The sequence below is a fragment of the Oncorhynchus tshawytscha genome, linkage group LG31 (genome assembly GCF_018296145.1).
Source record: "Oncorhynchus tshawytscha isolate Ot180627B linkage group LG31, Otsh_v2.0, whole genome shotgun sequence".
Taxonomy (NCBI): Eukaryota; Metazoa; Chordata; class Actinopteri; order Salmoniformes; family Salmonidae; genus Oncorhynchus; species Oncorhynchus tshawytscha.
The window spans coordinates 31,374,575-31,393,361 of record NC_056459.1 but is presented as its reverse complement, the minus strand read 5'-3'; the positions used below and the strand labels follow the sequence as shown (position 1 = coordinate 31,393,361).

General features: G+C 49.0%; 1 protein-coding gene across 1 annotated transcript in view; it reads left to right on the top strand.

Annotated features, from left to right (window-relative positions):
- The first annotated feature begins 10,678 nt into the window (after positions 1 to 10,678).
- Positions 10,679 to 18,787, top strand: part of LOC112236709 (E3 ubiquitin-protein ligase TRIM71-like) — a 41,095-nt gene continuing 32,986 nt past the window's right edge. The window contains exon 1 of the mRNA XM_042310389.1: positions 10,679 to 12,574. Coding sequence (XP_042166323.1) covers positions 11,854 to 12,574 — 721 coding nt within the window. The 5' untranslated portion in view covers positions 10,679 to 11,853. The remainder of the gene's footprint in view (positions 12,575 to 18,787) is intronic.

The following is an 18,787-nucleotide window of genomic DNA, read 5'->3' as shown; positions in this document are numbered from 1 at the left end:
AGGTACCACGTTCATCTGTACAAACAATAGTACTCAGGCATAAACACCATGGGACCACGCAGCCGTCATACCACTCAGGAAGGAGATGCGTTCTGTCTCCTAGAGATGAACGTACTTTGGTTCGAAAAATGCAAATCAATCCCAGAAGAACAGCAAAAGACCTTGTGAAGAGGCTGGAGGAAACAGGTACGAAAGTATCTATATCCACAGTAAAACAAGTTCTATATCAACATAACCTGAAAGGCCGCTCAGCAAGGAAGAAGCCACTGCTCCAAAACTACCATAAAAAAAGCCAGACTACGGTTTGCAACTGCACATGGGGACAAAGATTGTACTTTTTGTTCTCTGGTCTGACGAAACTGTTTGGCCATAATGACCATCGTTACAGTGCCTTGCGAAAGTATTCGGCCTCCTTGAACTTTGCGACCTTTTGCCACATTTTAGGCTTCAAACATAAAGATATAAAACTGTATTTTTTTGTGAAGAATCAACAACAAGTGGGACACAATCATGAAGTGGAACGACATTTATTGGATATTTCAAACTTTTTTAACAAATCAAAAACTGAAAAATTGGGCGTGCAAAATTATTCAGCCCCCTTAAGTTAATACTTTGTAGCGCCACCTTTTGCTGCGATTACAGCTGTAAGTCGCTTGGGGTATGTCTCTATCAGTTTTGCACATCGAGAGACTGAAATTTTTTCCCCATTCCTCCTTGCAAAACAGCTCGAGCTCAGTGAGGTTGGATGGAGAGCATTTGTGAACAGCAGTTTTCAGTTCTTTCCACAGATTCTCGATTGGATTCAGGTCTGGACTTTGACTTGGCCATTCTAACACCTGGATATGTTTATTTTTGAACCATTCCATTGTAGATTTTGCTTTATGTTTTGGATCATTGTCTTGTTGGAAGACAAATCTCCGTCCCAGTCTCAGGTCTTTTGCAGACTCCATCAGGTTTTCTTCCAGAATGGTCCTGTATTTGGCTCCATCCATCTTCCCATCAATTTTAACCATCTTCCCTGTCCCTGCTGAAGAAAAGCAGGCCCAAACCATGATGCTGCCACCACCATGTTTGACAGTGGGGATGGTGTGTTCAGGGTGATGAGCTGTGTTGCTTTTACGCCAAACATAACGTTTTGCATTGTTGCCAAAAAGTTCCATTTTGGTTTCATCTGACCAGAGCACCTTCTTCCACATGTTTGGTGTGTCTCCCAGGTGGCTTGTGGCAAACTTTAAACAACACTTTTTATGGATATCTTTAAGAAATGGCTTTCTTCTTGCCACTCTTCCATAAAGGCCAGATTTGTGCAATATACGACTGATTGTTGTCCTATGGACAGAGTCTCCCACCTCAGCTGTAGATCTCTGCAGTTCATCCAGAGTGATCATGGGCCTCTTGGCTGCATCTCTGATCAGTCTTCTCCTTGTATGAGCTGAAAGTTTAGAGGGACGGCCAGGTCTTGGTAGATTTGCAGTGGTCTGATACTCCTTCCATTTCAATATTATCGCTTGCACAGTGCTCCTTGGGATGTTTAAAGCTTGGGAAATCTGTTTGTATCCAAATCCGGCTTTAAACTTCTTCACAACAGTATCTCGGACCTGCCTGGTGTGTTCCTTGTTCTTCATGATGCTCTCTGCGCTTTTAACGGACCTCTGAGACTATCACAGTGCAGGTGCATTTATACTGAGACTTGATTACACACAGGTGGAATGTATTTATTATCATTAGTCATTTAGGTCAACATTGGATCATTCAGAGATCCTCACTGAACTTCTGGAGAGAGTTTGCTGCACTGAAAGTAAAGGGGCTGAATAATTTTGCACGCCCAATTTTTCAGTTTTTGATTTGTTAAAAAAGTTTGAAATATCCAATAAATGTCGTTCCACTTCATGATTGTGTCCCACTTGTTGTTGATTCTTCACAAAAAAATACAGTTTTATATCTTTATGTTTGAAGCTTGAAATGTGGCAAAAGGTCGCAAAGTTCAAGGAGGCCGAATACTTTCGCAAGGCACTGTATGTTTGGAAGATAAAGTGGGAGGTTTGCAAGCCGAAGAACACCTTCCCAACCGTGAAGCATGGGGGTGGCAGCATCATGTTGTGGGGGTGCTTTGTTGCAGGAGGGACTGGTGCACATCACAAAATAGATGGCATCATGAGGTAGGAAAATGATGTGGATATATTGAAGCAACATGTCAAGACATCAGTCAGTAAGTTAAAGCTTGGTGGCAAATGGGTCTTCCAAATGAACAATGACCCCAAGCATACTTCCAAAGTTGTGGAAAAATGGCTTAAGGACAACAAAGTTAAGGTATTGGAAAGGCCATCACAAAGCCCTGACCTCAATCCTATAGAACATTTGTGGGCAGAACTGAAAAAGCGTATGCGAGCAAGGAGGCCAACAAACCTGACTCAGTTACACCAGCTCTGTCAGGAGGAATGGGACAAAATTCCCCCAACTTATTGTTGGAAGCTTGTGGAAGGCTACCCAAAACGTTTGACCCAAGTTAAGCAATTTAAAGGCAATGCTACCAAATACTAATTGAGTGTATGTAAACTTCTGACCCACTAGGAATGTGATGAAAGAAATAAAAGCTGAAATAAATCATTCTCTCAACTATTATTCTGGCATTTCACATTCATAAAATAAAGTGGTGATCCTAACTGACCTAGGACAGGGACTATTTACTCGGATTAAATGTCAGGAATTGTGAAAAACTGAGTTTAAATGTATTTGGCTAAGGTGTATGTAAACTTCCGACTTCAACTGTATAAGTTATCATGTAAGAGCATATATGCCGAATACATTACGTTGTCACAGGTGTCAAGCTTATGGGCACGTGGCAGCAGTATGTAGGAGGGAGGGTCCAGCAGTATGTAGGAGGGAGGGTCCAGCAGTATGTAGGAGGGAGGGTCCAGCAGTATGTAGGAGGGAGGGTCCAGCAGTATGTAGGAGGGAGGGTCCAGCAGTATGTAGGAGGGAGGGTCCAGCAGTATGTAGGAGGGAGGGTCCAGCAGTAGGTGGGAGGGTAGGAGGGAGGGTCCAGCAGTGTGCAGGTGGGAGGGTCCAGCAGTGTGCAGGTGGGAGGGTCCAGCAGTGTGTAGGAGGGAGGGTCCAGCAGTGTGTAGGTGGGAGGGTCCAGCAGTGTGTAGGAGGGAGGGTCCAGCAGTATGTAGGAGGGAGGGTCCAGCAGTGTGTAGGAGGGAGGGTCCAGCAGTATGTAGGAGGGAGGGTCCAGCAGTATGTAGGAGGGAGGGTCCAGCAGTATGTAGGAGGGAGGGTCCAGCAGTATGTAGGAGGGAGGGTCCAGCAGTATGTAGGAGGGAGGGTCCAGCAGTGTGTAGGAGGGAGGGTCCAGCAGTATGTAGGAGGGAGGGTCCAGCAGTATGTAGGAGGGAGGGTCCAGCAGTATGTAGAAGGGAGGGTCCAGCAGTATGTAGGAGGGAGGGTCCAGCAGTGTGTAGGAGGGAGGGTCCAGCAGTGTGTAGGAGGGAGGGTCCAGCAGTGTGTAGGAGGGAGGGTCCAGCAGTATGTAGGAGGGAGGGTCCAGCAGTATGTAGGAGGGAGGGTCCAGCAGTATGTAGGAGGGAGGGTCCAGCAGTATGTAGGAGGGAGGGTCCAGCAGTATGTAGGAGGGAGGGTCCAGCAGTGTGTAGGAGGGAGGGTCCAGCAGTGTGTAGGAGGGAGGGTCCAGCAGTATGTAGGAGGGAGGGTCCAGCAGTATGTAGGAGGGAGGGTCCAGCAGTATGTAGGAGGGAGGGTCCAGCAGTATGTAGGAGGGAGGGTCCAGCAGTATGTAGGAGGGAGGGTCCAGCAGTATGTAGGAGGGAGGGTCCAGCAGTATGTAGGAGGGAGGGTCCAGCAGTGTGTAGGAGGGAGGGTCCAGCAGTATGTAGGAGGGAGGGTCCAGCAGTATGTAGGAGGGAGGGTCCAGCAGTATGTAGGAGGGAGGGTCCAGCAGTGTGCAGGAGGGAGGGTCCAGCAGTGTGTAGGAGGGAGGGTCCAGCAGTATGCAGGTGGGAGGGTCCAGCAGTGTGTAGGAGGGAGGGTCCAGCAGTGTGTAGGAGGGAGGGTCCAGCAGTGTGTAGGAGGGAGGGTCCAGCAGTGTGTAGGAGGGAGGGTCCAGCAGTGTGTAGGAGGGAGGGTCCAGCAGTGTGTAGGAGGGAGGGTCCAGCAGTGTGTAGGAGGGAGGGTCCAGCAGTGTGTAGGTGGGAGGGTCCAGCAGTGTGCAGGAGGGAGGGTCCAGCAGTGTGTAGGAGGGAGGGTCCAGCAGTGTGTAGGAGGGAGGGTCCAGCAGTGTGTAGGAGGGAGGGTCCAGCAGTATGTAGGAGGGAGGGTCCAGCAGTATGTAGGAGGGAGGGTCCAGCAGTATGTAGGAGGGAGGGTCCAGCAGTGTGTAGGAGGGAGGGTCCAGCAGTGTGTAGGAGGGAGGGTCCAGCAGTATGTAGGAGGGAGGGTCCAGCAGTATGTAGGAGGGAGGGTCCAGCAGTGTGGAGGGAGGGTCCAGCAGTGTAGGAGGGAGGGTCCAGCAGTGTGTAGGAGGGAGGGTCCAGCAGTATGTAGGAGGGAGGGTCCAGCAGTGTGCAGGAGGGAGGGTCCAGCAGTATGTAGGAGGGAGGGTCCAGCAGTATGTAGGAGGGAGGGTCCAGCAGTATGTAGGAGGGAGGGTCCAGCAGTGTGCAGGTGGGAGGGTCCAGCAGTGTGCAGATGGGGGTCCAGCAGTGTGCAGGTGGGAGGGTCCAGCAGTGTGCAGGAGGGAGGGTCCAGCAGTGTGCAGGTGGGAGGGTCCAGCAGTGTGCAGGTGGGAGGGTCCAGCAGTGTGCAGGTGGGAGGGTCCAGCAGTGTGTAGGTGGGAGGGTCCAGCAGTGTGTAGGAGGGAGGGTCCAGCAGTGTGTAGGAGGGAGGGTCCAGCAGTGTGCAGGTGGGAGGGTCCAGCAGTGTGTAGGTGGGAGGGTCCAGCAGTGTGTAGGAGGGAGTGTCCAGCAGTGTGTAGGAGGGAGTGTCCAGCAGTGTGCAGGTGGGAGGGTCCAGCAGTGTGCAGGTGGGAGGGTCCAGCAGTGTGTAGGAGGGAGGGTCCAGCAGTATGTAGGAGGGAGGGTCCAGCAGTGTGCAGGTGGGAGGGTCCAGCAGTGTGCAGGAGGGAGGGTCCAGCAGTATGAGACGTGTGCAGAAGGGCATGAGACAAAGGAATGTGTAGCATTGGTGAAAGTAGTAGAATGTGTTAATTGTAGTGGTGACCATGGAGCTGGGGATTAGAAATGTCCCGTGCGAGAGAGGCGGGTTGAGATTTCCATAGTTAGAGTAGTGCAGAAGTTGTCATATGCTGAGGCAGTGAAGAAAGGTAAAGGGGGAGGAGTGGGGAGAGTAGTAGAGATATAACCACTACAGAGGGAGGAGTGGGGAGAGTAGTAGAGATATACCACTACAGAGTGGGGAGAGTAGTAGAGATATAACCACTACAGAGTGGGGAGAGTAGTAGAGATATAACCACTACAGAGGGAGGAGTGGGGAGAGTAGTAGAGATATACCACTACAGAGTGGGGAGGTAGTAGAGATATACCACTACAGAGTGGGGAGAGTAGTCCACTACAGAGTGGGAGAGATATACCACTACAGAGTGGGGAGAGTAGTGAGATATACCACTACAGAGTGGGGAGAGTAGTAGAGATATACCACTACAGAGGGTGAGAGTAGTAGAGATATACCACTACAGAGTGGGGAGAGTAGTAGAGATATACCACTACAGAGTGGGGAGAGTAGTAGAGATATACCACTACAGAGTGGGGAGAGTAGTAGAGATATACCACTACAGAGTGGGGAGAGTAGTAGAGATATACCACTACAGAGTGGGGAGAGTAGTAGAGATATACCACTACAGAGGGAGGAGTGGGGAGAGTAGTAGAGATATACCACTACAGAGTGGGGAGTGGGGAGAGTAGTAGAGATATACCACTACAGAGGGAGGAGTGGGGAGAGTAGTAGAGATATACCACTACAGAGTGGGGAGTGGGGAGAGTAGTAGAGATATACCACTACAGAGTGGTGAGAGTAGTAGAGATATACCACTACAGAGTGGGGAGAGTAGTAGAGATATAACCACTACAGAGGGAGGAGTGGGGAGAGTAGTAGAGATATACCACTACAGAGTGGGGAGTGGGGAGAGTAGTAGAGATATACCACTACAGAGGGAGGAGTGGGGAGAGTAGTAGAGATATACCACTACAGAGTGGGGAGTGGGGAGAGTAGTAGAGATATACCACTACAGAGGGAGGAGTGGGGAGAGTAGTAGAGATATACCACTACAGAGTGGTGAGAGTAGTAGAGATATACCACTACAGAGGGAGGAGTGGTGAGACTAGTAGAGATATAACCACTACAGAGGGAGGAGTGGGGAGAGTAGTAGAGATATACCACTACAGAGAGTGGGGAGAGTAGTAGAGATATAACCACTACAGAGGGAGGAGTGGGGAGAGTAGTAGAGATATACCACTACAGAGGGGGAGTGGGGAGAGTAGTAGAGATATACCACTACAGAGGGAGGAGTGGTGAGAGTAGTAGAGATATAACCACTACAGAGGGGGAGTGGGGAGAGTAGTAGAGATATACCACTACAGAGTGGGGAGAGTAGTAGAGATATAACCACTACAGAGTGGGGAGAGTAGTAGAGATATACCACTACAGAGTGGTGAGAGTAGTAGAGATATACCACTACAGAGTGGGGAGAGTAGTAGAGATATAACCACTACAGAGTGGGGAGAGTAGTAGAGATATAACCACTACAGAGTGGGGAGAGTAGTAGAGATATACCACTACAGAGTGGGGAGAGTAGTAGAGATATAACCACTACAGAGTGGGGAGAGTAGTAGAGATATACCACTACAGAGTGGGGAGAGTAGTAGAGATATAACCACTACAGAGGGAGGAGTGGGGAGAGTAGTAGAGATATACCACTACAGAGTGGGGAGTGGGGAGAGTAGTAGAGATATACCACTACAGAGGGAGGAGTGGGGAGAGTAGTAGAGATATACCACTACAGAGGGAGGAGTGGGGAGAGTAGTAGAGATATACCACTACAGAGTGGGGAGAGTAGTAGAGATATACCACTACAGAGTGGTGAGAGTAGTAGAGATATACCACTACAGAGGGAGGAGTGGTGAGACTAGTAGAGATATACCACTACAGAGTGGGGAGAGTAGTAGAGATATACCACTACAGAGGGAGGAGAGTAGTAGAGATATACCACTACAGAGTGGGGAGAGTAGTAGAGATATAACCACTACAGAGGGAGGAGTGGGGAGAGTAGTAGAGATATACCACTACAGAGTGGGGAGAGTAGTAGAGATATACCACTACAGAGTGGGGAGAGTAGTAGAGATATACCACTACAGAGTGGGAGAGTAGTAGAGATATACCACTACAGAGTGGGGAGAGTAGTAGAGATATACCACTACAGAGTGGGGAGAGTAGTAGAGATATACCACTACAGAGTGGTGAGAGTAGTAGAGATATACCACTACAGAGGGGGAGGTAGTAGAGATATACCACTACAGAGTGGGGAGAGTAGTAGAGATATACCACTACAGAGTGGGGAGAGTAGTAGAGATATACCACTACAGAGTGGGGAGAGTAGTAGATATACCACTACAGAGGGAGGAGTGGGGAGAGTAGTAGAGATATACCACTACAGAGTGGGAGAGTAGTAGAGATATACCACTACAGAGGGAGGAGTGGGGAGAGTAGTAGAGATATACCACTACAGAGTGGTGAGAGTAGTAGAGATATACCACTACAGAGTGGGGAGAGTAGTAGAGATATAACCACTACAGAGGGAGGAGTGGTGAGAGTAGTAGAGATATAACCACTACAGAGGGAGGAGTGGGGAGAGTAGTAGAGATATACCACTACAGAGTGGGGAGTGGGGAGAGTAGTAGAGATATACCACTACAGAGGGAGGAGTGGTGAGAGTAGTAGAGATATACCACTACAGAGGGAGGAGTGGTGAGACTAGTAGAGATATAACCACTACAGAGGGAGGAGTGGTGAGAGTAGTAGAGATATAACCACTACAGAGGGAGGAGTGGGAAGAGTAGTAGAGATATACCACTACAGAGGGAGGAGTGGGGAGAGTAGTAGAGATATACCACTACAGAGGGGGAGTGGTGAGAGTAGTAGAGATATACCACTACAGAGGGGGAGTGGTGAGAGTAGTAGAGATATACCACTACAGAGGGAGGAGTGGGAGAGTAGTAGAGATATAACCACTACAGAGGGAGGGTGGTGAGAGTAGTAGAGATATACCACTACAGAGGGAGGAGTGGGGAGAGTAGTAGAGATATACCACTACAGAGGGAGGAGTGGTGAGAGTAGTAGAGATATAACCACTACAGAGGGAGGAGTGGTGAGAGTAGTAGAGATATAACCACTACAGAGGGAGGAGTGGTGAGAGTAGTAGAGATATACCACTACAGAGTGGGGAGAGTAGTAGAGATATACCACTACAGAGGGAGGAGTGGGGAGAGTAGTAGAGATATACCACTACAGAGGGAGGAGTGGTGAGACTAGTAGAGATATAACCACTACAGAGGGAGGAGTGGGAGAGTAGTAGAGATATACCACTACAGAGTGGGGAGTGGTGAGAGTAGTAGAGATATAACCACTACAGAGGGAGGAGTGGGGAGAGTAGTAGAGATATACCACTACAGAGTGGGGAGAGTAGTAGAGATATACCACTACAGAGTGGGGAGAGTAGTAGAGATATACCACTACAGAGTGGGGAGAGTAGTAGAGATATACCACTACAGAGTGGGGAGAGTAGTAGAGATATACCACTACAGAGTGGGGAGAGTAGTAGAGATATACCACTACAGAGGGAGGAGTGGGGAGAGTAGTAGAGATATACCACTACAGAGGGAGGAGTGGGGAGAGTAGTAGAGATATACCACTACAGAGTGGGGAGAGTAGTAGAGATATAACCACTACAGAGGGAGGAGTGGGGAGAGTAGTAGAGATATACCACTACAGAGTGGGGAGAGTAGTAGAGATATACCACTACAGAGGGAGGAGTGGGGAGAGTAGTAGAGATATAACCACTACAGAGGGAGGAGTGGGGAGAGTAGTAGAGATATACCACTACAGAGGGAGGAGTGGGGAGAGTAGTAGAGATATAACCACTACAGAGGGAGGAGTGGTGAGACTAGTAGAGATATACCACTACAGAGTGGTGAGAGTAGTAGAGATATAACCACTACAGAGGGAGGAGTGGGGAGAGTAGTAGAGATATACCACTACAGAGTGGGGAGAGTAGTAGAGATATACCACTACAGAGTGGTGAGAGTAGTAGAGATATACCACTACAGAGGGAGGAGAGTAGTAGAGATATACCACTACAGAGTGGGGAGAGTAGTAGAGATATACCACTACAGAGTGGTGAGAGTAGTAGAGATATACCACTACAGAGGGAGGAGAGTAGTAGAGATATACCACTACAGAGGGGGAGAGTAGTAGAGATATACCACTACAGAGTGGTGAGAGTAGTAGAGATATACCACTACAGAGGGAGGTAGTAGAGATATACCACTACAGAGTGGGGAGAGTAGTAGAGATATACCACTACAGAGGGAGGAGTGGTGAGACTAGTAGAGATATAACCACTACAGAGGGAGGAGTGTTAGTAGAGATATACCACTACAGAGTGGTGAGAGTAGTAGAGGTATAACCACTACAGAGGGAGGAGTGGTGAGACTAGTAGAGATATAACCACTGCAGAGGGAGGAGTTTGAGGATAACCACTACAGAGGGAGGAGTGGGGAGAGTAGTAGAGGTCTTGGTGGCAGTAGAGGTATAACCACTACAGAGGGACAGCTGATATAAGTTTCAGTAAGATTGGTTTTTAGCATTTATATGTATGGTTAAACTGTATGGTTATGAACTGTATGGTTATGAACTGTATGGTTATGAACTGTAGGTTATGAACTGTATGGTGAACTTTGAAGTGGCAAAATAGAGGTCTTGGTGGCAGCTGCAGAGAGGTGTTTGGGAAATAGAGGTCTTGGTGGCAGCTGCAGAGAGGTGTTTGGGAAATAGAGGTCTTGGTGGCAGCTGCAGAGAGGTGTTTGGGAAATAGAGGTCTTGGTGGCAGCTGCAGAGAGGTGTTTGGGAAATAGAGGTCTTGGTGGCAGCTGCAGAGAGGTGTTTGGGAAATAGAGGTCTTGGTGGCAGCTGCAGAGAGGTGTTTGGGAAATAGAGGTCTTGGTGGCAGCTGCAGAGAGGTGTTTGGGAAATAGAGGTCTTGGTGGCAGCTGCAGAGAGGTGTTTGGGAAATAGAGGTCTTGGTGGCAGCTGCAGAGAGGTATTTGGGTGTGTGAAACTTGACGTCAGAATAGTTACTGGAGGTGTTAAGTGGTGATGTCCCATCCTTTTAGGATGATGGACTGAGGTTGGAATAAATACATATAATTAGTGGACTAGGGTGGTGTTCATTTTATTTTATATCATTTAGAAATGAGTGTGTGTAGTGTTAGACGGTAGGGTATTTATTTACTACATTTATTTTATTTTTCAAGCAAAGTATAAGGGAGTTGTACTCCAGTAGGTGGCGGTAATGCAACAAATTGGATGCCAACCGCTGTTAAAACCCATAGAAGAAGTACACACGCCTATATACAGAACTGGACGGAGAGCACGGCCAGCGGTAGGAGCGCATCGGGTTGTGTCTGTGTTGTGTTTATATTTTATACCCCGTTTATCAGAACGGAAAATAAAACTACAGACAGCCCGTTTGGGCCTACAAATTTGTTTTAAACCGGCATTTTGATTGGCGTTCCGTTTGGCTCATGCGATTGAAGGGGCTCGAGGGCTCGTGCCTTTCCCCCTCAAGGTTCCAGAGAGGCGCGTGGAAAAGCCCTGTGCAGAGAAAGAAGGGGGATCATAGCGTATGTATGTAGCCTAAATGCATACATGCCGGGGTCTTCGACTGTGTGGTTTTAAAAACGGAGACGGGTGTGTTTATTTTGTCGGCAAACGGCAATGAGTGGCAATGAGATCGGGTTGCTGGTGAGCCAGTGCTTTGATGAATAATTTACGGTCTTGTGGTCCGAAAGGGAGCGAACCACAGCCACTACCGTTTGTAAACCTCTGACGACGTCGGAGAGGGCCCGGATGGTGGACTAGAGAGAGCCGACAAAACGGGACGAGGTATTTTGACATTGTCGGTAAATTCTTAGGGGCGGTGAGAAGGGGTGATGGTGTGTCGGAGGCGGAGAGAAGGAGCTTTGGGCACCTTGCGGAGGATCATATACAAACTCTGTTTTCGGATTATTCTCAAACCCCGCCACTTCTAAACCACAACAAACAAATCAAAACTAATCTCAGTCAACTCTAAATTACTATTTTCGACATGCGCTCATTAAAATAGTCCATCCAAGAAACAATAGAATAGGTGTGTATGTAAGTTGACTATCATTGTAATGAATAGTGAGTAGTCGGTAGTTCTAAAGCTTCATCCAAGTGTAGAGATTGAGTCATTGTGAACTGGAATGAATATTGCACATTTGATTTTCTATAGGAGAATCTTTCAAAATCATGCGATACAGAATTTTAAAAGGGCGTTTCTCTCGGCCTGCATCTGCATATCTGGCGTCAGTTGAGGGTTATGTTTAGGACAGAACACTTACAGGCCTATCCTATGACAAATGTTTACTTAAAAAAAAAAAAACATATCTACCTCAAACCTCTGCCTGTTTTCCACAGAACACAACTGGAGAAACGAACAAATGTTTACTAAATGAATACCTCAGTCTCACTAATACCTCATAGGTTCTTTATAAAGCGTAGCCTTGTTTAAAAACGCCTCCGATGGCTTCATTCTCAGACTCCGACCTGCAGACCTGTCTTCTCTGCAAGGAGCTCTGTGGCTCCTCCTCCGCTACCATCTCTTGCAACTCCTCCACTTCCTCTTCCTCCTCTCACTCGTCGTCCTCCTCCTCCCGGCGCCTCCATGTCCTCCCCTGCCTGCACACCTTCTGCAGACAGTGTCTGGAGGGTCAGCGCAGCCCTGGGGACCCTCTCAAACTCAGCTGCCCCACCTGCAACCAGAAGGTCTCCATCTCCGAGGTCGGAGTGGACTCTCTCCCTTCCTCCAACTTCCTCTTGAGTAACCTTCTGGACGCGGAGCAGCTCCAACTCGGCCAAAATAAGAACGGGCACCGGGGGGTCGGCGGGTGCTCCGTACCCAGGTTCCACCGCGCCCACAGCGTGCTCCACCCGAACCGTCTGGGAGGGCCCCAGTGCAGCTCCTGTGGCGAGGGGAACCCGGCCAGCTTCCACTGCCTGGACTGCCAGGAGTACCTTTGTGATAACTGCGTCCGAGCCCATCAGAGGGTCCGGTTGACCAAGGACCACTTCATGGAGAGCCTGCAGCATGCAAGCCAAGGCTTGGCCAGCCCCATCGCAGGTAGAGGCAGGGGGGTTGGTGGTGTAGGGTTGTCCCTGACCCAGCCCTTCCAGTCCAACTCCTCCCTGCTGCCTTTGTTCCAGGATAGGATGAGCTTCTGTCAGCACCATGACAACAAGGTAGGGACACGGGAATGAAATGATATACACACACCCCCACATATATATACACACACCCCCACATATATAGATACACACACACACACACACACACACACACACACACACACTCAAATGACTATGAGGTCTGGTCCTTTTTGGCACAGGAGGTATTGCCTTCACCCTCTGGATCCACAGGGTTTCTGGTTGGACACCACTACGCTACACTGGCTGCTGCTATAGGTTCAACACTTACAGCTGCTCTTCATATGGCCATAGTTCTTCTACTGTATACTGGACATTGACCCTTTCGCATTCACTCTGTGTAAACACACACACACACACACACAGCTATGTCAAACAAACACCAACATGGACTGTGTATAACCCCCCCCTGTTACCACAGCAACTTACAAAGAAAACGGTCACTCATTATGGGTGTTGTTTACAAGATGGCTGCTGTTGGACGTATCAACACACACACATCAGGTTAGAGTTAACCTTTCCAGTAAGGGCTCTGTTTTACACTAGTTTCTCTCTCACACATCAGGTTAGAGTGTATCCTGCTTGTCTCTGCTTTTTTTAGATTAACTTTAACATGTGTAAATATTTGTATGAACGTAACAAGATTCAACAACTGAGACATAAACTGAACAAGTTCAACAGACATGTGACTAACAGAAGTGGAATAATGTGTCCCTGAACAAAGGGGGGGCAAAATCAAAAGTAACAGTCAGTATCTGGTGTGGCCACCAGCTGCATTAAGTACTGCAGTGCATCTCCTCTTCATGGACTACACCAGATTTGCCAGTTATTGCTGTGAGATGTTACCCCACTCTTCCACCAAGGCACCTGCAAGTTCCCGGACATTTCTGGGGGGAATGGCCCTAGCCCTCACCCTCCGATCCAACAGGTCAAAGACGTGCTCAATGGGATTGAGATCCGGGCTCTTCGCTGGCCATGACAGAACACTGACATTCCTGTCTTGCAGGAAATCATGCACAGAACGAGCAGTATGGCTGGTGGGATTGTCATGCTGGAGGGTCATGTCAGGATGAGCCTGCAGGCAGGGTACCACATGAGGGAGGAGGATGTCTTCCCTGTAACGCACAGCGTTGAGATTGCCTGCAATGACAACAAGCTCAGTCCGATGATGCTGTGACACACCGCCCCAGACCATGACGGACCCTCCACCTCCAAATCGATGCCGCTCCAGAGTACAGGCCTCGGTGTAACGCTCATTCCTTTGACGATAAATGCGAATCTGACCATCACCCCCAGTGAGACAAAACCGCGACTCATCAGTGAAGAGCACTTTTTGCCAGTCCTGTCTGTTCCAGCGACGGTGGGTTGGTGCCCATAGGCGACGTTGTTGCCGGTGATGTCTGGTGAGGACCTGCCTTACAACAGGCCCACAAGCCCTCAGTCCAGCCTCTCAGCCTTTTGCGGACAGTTTCAGCACTGATGGAGGGATTGTGCATTCCTGGATCGGTCGGCTGTACCGACCGATCCTGTGCAAGAGTTACACAGGTCTGCACTGCGAGGACGATCAGCTGTCCGTCCTGTAGCGCTGTCTTAGGCGTCTCACACTACGGACATTGCAATTTATTGCCCTGGTCACATCTGCAGTCCTCATGCCTCCTTGTAGCATGCCTAAGGCACATTCACGCAGATGAGCAGGGACCCTAGGCATCTTTCATATCTCAATCTTTGCGAGAGGGAGGAAATGTGATTTCATTGGTCGTCAGCTCACGGCTCAGACACTTCAGGATAGATAGAGTCCTGAGTTAGCCTACCCTGGAGCAGGTTCCTTTTCAAGGATTTTTTGTCATACCTGGCTAAAAGGTGAGCTCCTTTTGCGGTACCGGTTATCCTGAGTTGAACTCCGCAAGGTAACTATGGTCAACTCTAAATCCTCAAACCTGGAGCGTAGCATGGGGCTCTGGCGCGTTGCATGGGGCTCTGGCGCGTTGCATGGGGCTCTGGCGCGTTGCATGGGGCTCTGGCGCGTAGTATGGGGCTCTGGGGCGCGTTGCATGGGGCTCTGGCGCGTTGCATGGGGCTCTGGCGCGTAGCATGGGGCTCTGGCGCGTAGCATGGGGCTCTGGCGCGTAGCATGGGGCTCTGGCGCGTAGCATGGGGCTCTGGCGCGTAGCATGGGGCTCTGGCGCGTTGCATGGGGCTCTGGCGCGTAGCATATGGTCCCTGCCTCACCCCTCTCACCCTGCAGGGGTTGGGGGCAGTGTCAAAGCAGGGGTTGGTTTGAGGGAGTGGTGTTGAGGCAGGGATTGGGTGGGGGGAGTGGTGTCAAGGCAGGGGTTGGGTGGGGGGAGTGGTGTCGAGGCAGGGGTTGGGGGCCGGCGGTGTTGAGGTTGGGTTGGGGGTTGGGGGCGAGGCAGAGGTTGGGTTGGGGGGTGGTGTAGAGTGTTGGTTGGTATTCAAGCAGGGTTGGTGAGTCTGTAAAACAAGGAATGCGAGTTGTTTGGAAATGGGAGTGTGTGTTAGAGAGAGAGACACACACACACACACACACAGTGTGTGTAGCCTACTCCCCTCTTGGAAGTATTGGATTGGGGGTGGGGATGTTGGGGGGGGACTGCTGTGTGTCTAGAATCCATTGTGGACATTGTATCCAGTTTTACACCCGTTTCCACAACACACAAGTCACTCTCATTGTTGCTCTTTGTCACACACATCCTCCAACCTTTGTCCATGTAAAAGGAGAGAGCCAAGAGACCCGTTCCCTTGTCTACTGGCTGAACACTATCTTCTGCTTGTGGTTGTTAGGCTGAAACCAGTCGTGAAAACACACGCAGGGAAATTGAGAGGGGGAAGGGGTTTGCCTCTTAATCAACAGTAACTGGTCATCTCACTCGAGCGCAGTGGAAGTGTAGATCCATTGGTCACCCGTCTTGGAATACCTGATTGTTAAATGCCGACCCTTCTACCTCCCGAGGGTATTCCACCTCGGGACAAGAAAAATGGCAAGCTGGCACAACTGTACGAGGCTATAAACAAGCAGGAAAATGTACATCCGGATGTTGTTTTATCTGGTTACTGGTGACTTTAATTCTGAGCCATTAAGACACATGATGCCCAACTTTCATCAACACATCTCACCTCGCCACTAGGGGTGATAAAATCCTACACCGCTGTTATTCTACCCACAAGCAAGTATTACAAGGCTCTCTCGTCCCCCTTTCCACAATTCACATCATGACTCTGTACTTTATCTTCCTGTTTACAAGCAGAATCTCAAAAGGGAAGTAGCCACCTGTGACTCGCTCCGTTGAGAAGTGGTCACCAGAATCAGAGATTATGCTACAGGACTGATTTTACGAGCACTGATTGCAATATGTTTCGGGACTCCACCGATTTTAATATCGATCAGCTAACCACCTGTGTCACCGGCGCTTCATTAGGAAATCTCCACGGTGACGTCGTCTCCACGGTGACGTCGTCTCCACGGTGACGTCGTCTCCACGGTGACGGTTCACTGCTTCCCCAGTAAAAAGCCCTGGATCAACGCTGAGATTGGAGCTAAACTAAAAAGGACGGTGTGGTGTTACCACACAGGGCGATCAGACAACCCTGATGCTACAGCCGAGGACAGGAACGAGTACAAGAAGTCCCATTATGACCTCCGCAGAGTCATCAAATGAGCAAAAGGACAATGTAGGAATGAGGTGGGAATCCTATTACACAGGCTCCAATGCCCGCCCAATGTGGCAGGGGGCTACAGTCTGTTCTGGATTTCAAAGGAAAACCCAGCCGTGATCTGCCCAACGATGCCACTCGACAACACAAACACAATGCATTTTAAGCACGGTTCGACAATAACATTGTTCCGGGTGTGAGGGCCGCAGTGGCCCGAGCTCCTTGCCATCCAGGACCCTCTGTCAGGTGGTGTGACCGGAAGGCCCGGAACATCGTAAGACTCCAACCGGTCCTCGCTGCTTCCGCGCGGTACCGGTGCGTCAAGTCTGACACCAGCAAGCTCCGGAATAGCTTTTATCCCCAAGCCATAGCTATTTAGCTAACTAAATGGAAAACAAAATGGCTACAAGGATATGCACATTCACAGTACTGAGCCTGTACATAGCTTGCTTACTTATGTTCTTATTTTTATTTCTCATGTGTTTTTGTTCTACCTTGTTATTTCTAGTATTACATTTGTTATTGATTACTGCATTGTTGGGTGTAGAGCTGCAAGAAAGGCATTTCAGTGTACTTGTGTTGGTAGTACCCAGCAGAATTGTAGTGCAGCAGCTGTATCTGGCCTCCCACAGAGTCTCTTCCTGTGTCGCGCTGAAATGATTCCCCAAGGGAACGACTGGCTTTAGGTTCATACAGCCGTAACCTGGACCTTTTCTCATTTGAGGAAACAAATCTGTCCTCCACTCTTGCGCCGCCGTCTCCTCCGTGACCAGGAAACTGATGAGTTGTTGAGATGTCAGTTCATTAGTAGGCGACTTGAAGTTTTACCAAGGATAGGTTGAATACATAAGACTAAGTCCTTCATGGAAGAGTTTTGAAATCTGCCACACCGCCTTTGAATCAGCTTTTTGTTTTGTCAGCAGAGAAACGCACGTTTATAAACAAAACGTTAAGTAGCGTATCATCTGGAAAATGTCTTGCACAACTAACAATTCGTTTTTTAAAATATTATTTATAGCTTTACATATTTATTTTGGGATCTACCCCTGTAAACTTCATTTGCCGGATGAGTTCCCTCTCCTCGATTACCTTCTGACCTTTGTCGAAAGGAGGCGAGAGAGGATGCAGAGCCAATCCAATTGAGAAAAGGCCCTGATCAGAGAGACATCGGAGAGGGAGAGCCTTATCTGACACACACGGACAGTCAGTTTGTGAGGCCTTAGGAGGAAACTTGACCCAGGGCTGAGACCGATACAGCAAAGGAAGGAATTCTCCTAACTGAATTTTGGCCTCCTCAAGTTTCTCCCTGTACACTGATAAACACACACACACACACACATCTGGGATTCCCTAGCTCTCTGCAGCTCTGTGTTTCTCATCAGCAGTATGTTGAAGACGGTAGTTATGAAGGTGATGGAGTAGCTGTTGACTGTCCATACACCTCATGGAATATACCTTTTGTCTGGTCTGGGCTTTGCACACACACACACACACACACACACACACACTTCTATTTCTTCCTGCATCTCCCATCTGTGGGCACTTATCCTACGAAGATTTGTGTGTGTTTGTGTTTCTGAGCGGCCAGCAGAGTTTGATTATGTGAAGTCTGTCTTCCAGGGTATTAATTCACAACATGTGCCTCACAATTTGGAGAACTGCCCCAATGTTTCCTCAGTGTCTCCCTCATGGTGTGTCAGGGCAGCTTTGATGTTCATCTGTCTGCTGTATTGATAGAGAGAGACATTTTGTGGAGTCTGACCGATTTTTATAACGGTTCACCGATTTTTATTATCGGCAATTATGGACAAACTCGACCGATATTCAATAAATATAATGGGAAAGAAGGGAATCATGGGAAAGAAGGGAATCATGGGAAAGATGGGAATCATGGGAAAGGAGGGAATCATGGGAAAGGAGGGAATCATACTGATCAGAACACTTGCTGCCATTTTCATGTCATTATTGTCACAATTTATAAAATCAACATTTGAAGCATAGTTATTGGACAATTGCTGTTTTGGATGGACATCTAGAATGATTCAGTGTGGAATAATGACACTTTTTCATAATCAGTTAGTTTTGTCCCCCCCAAAAAAAAAAATAACATACTGGTCGGGCTCTAGACGTTGGTCATGTTTCCCGCTGTCTCCTCTGACTGCACGCTGTCTGCTCTGACCGTACGCTGTCTCCTCTGACCATACGCTGTCTCCTCTGACCCTGCACGCTGTCTCCTCTGACCCCGCACGCTGTCTCCTCTGACCCTGCACACTGTCTCCTCTGACCCCGCACGCTGTCTCCTCTGACCGTACGCTGTCTCCTCTGACCGTACGCTGTCTCCTCTGACCGCACGCTGTCTCCTCTGACCCCGCACGCTGTCTCCTCTGACCGCACGCTGTCTCCTCTGACCGCACGCTGTCTCCTCTGACCGCACGCTGTCTCCTCTGACCGCACGCTGTCTCCTCTGACCGCACGCTGTCTCCTCTGACCCTGCATGCTGTCTCCTCTGACCCTGCACGCTGTCTCCTCTGACCCTGCACACTGTCTCCTCTGACCCTGCACGCTGTCTCCTCTGACCGTA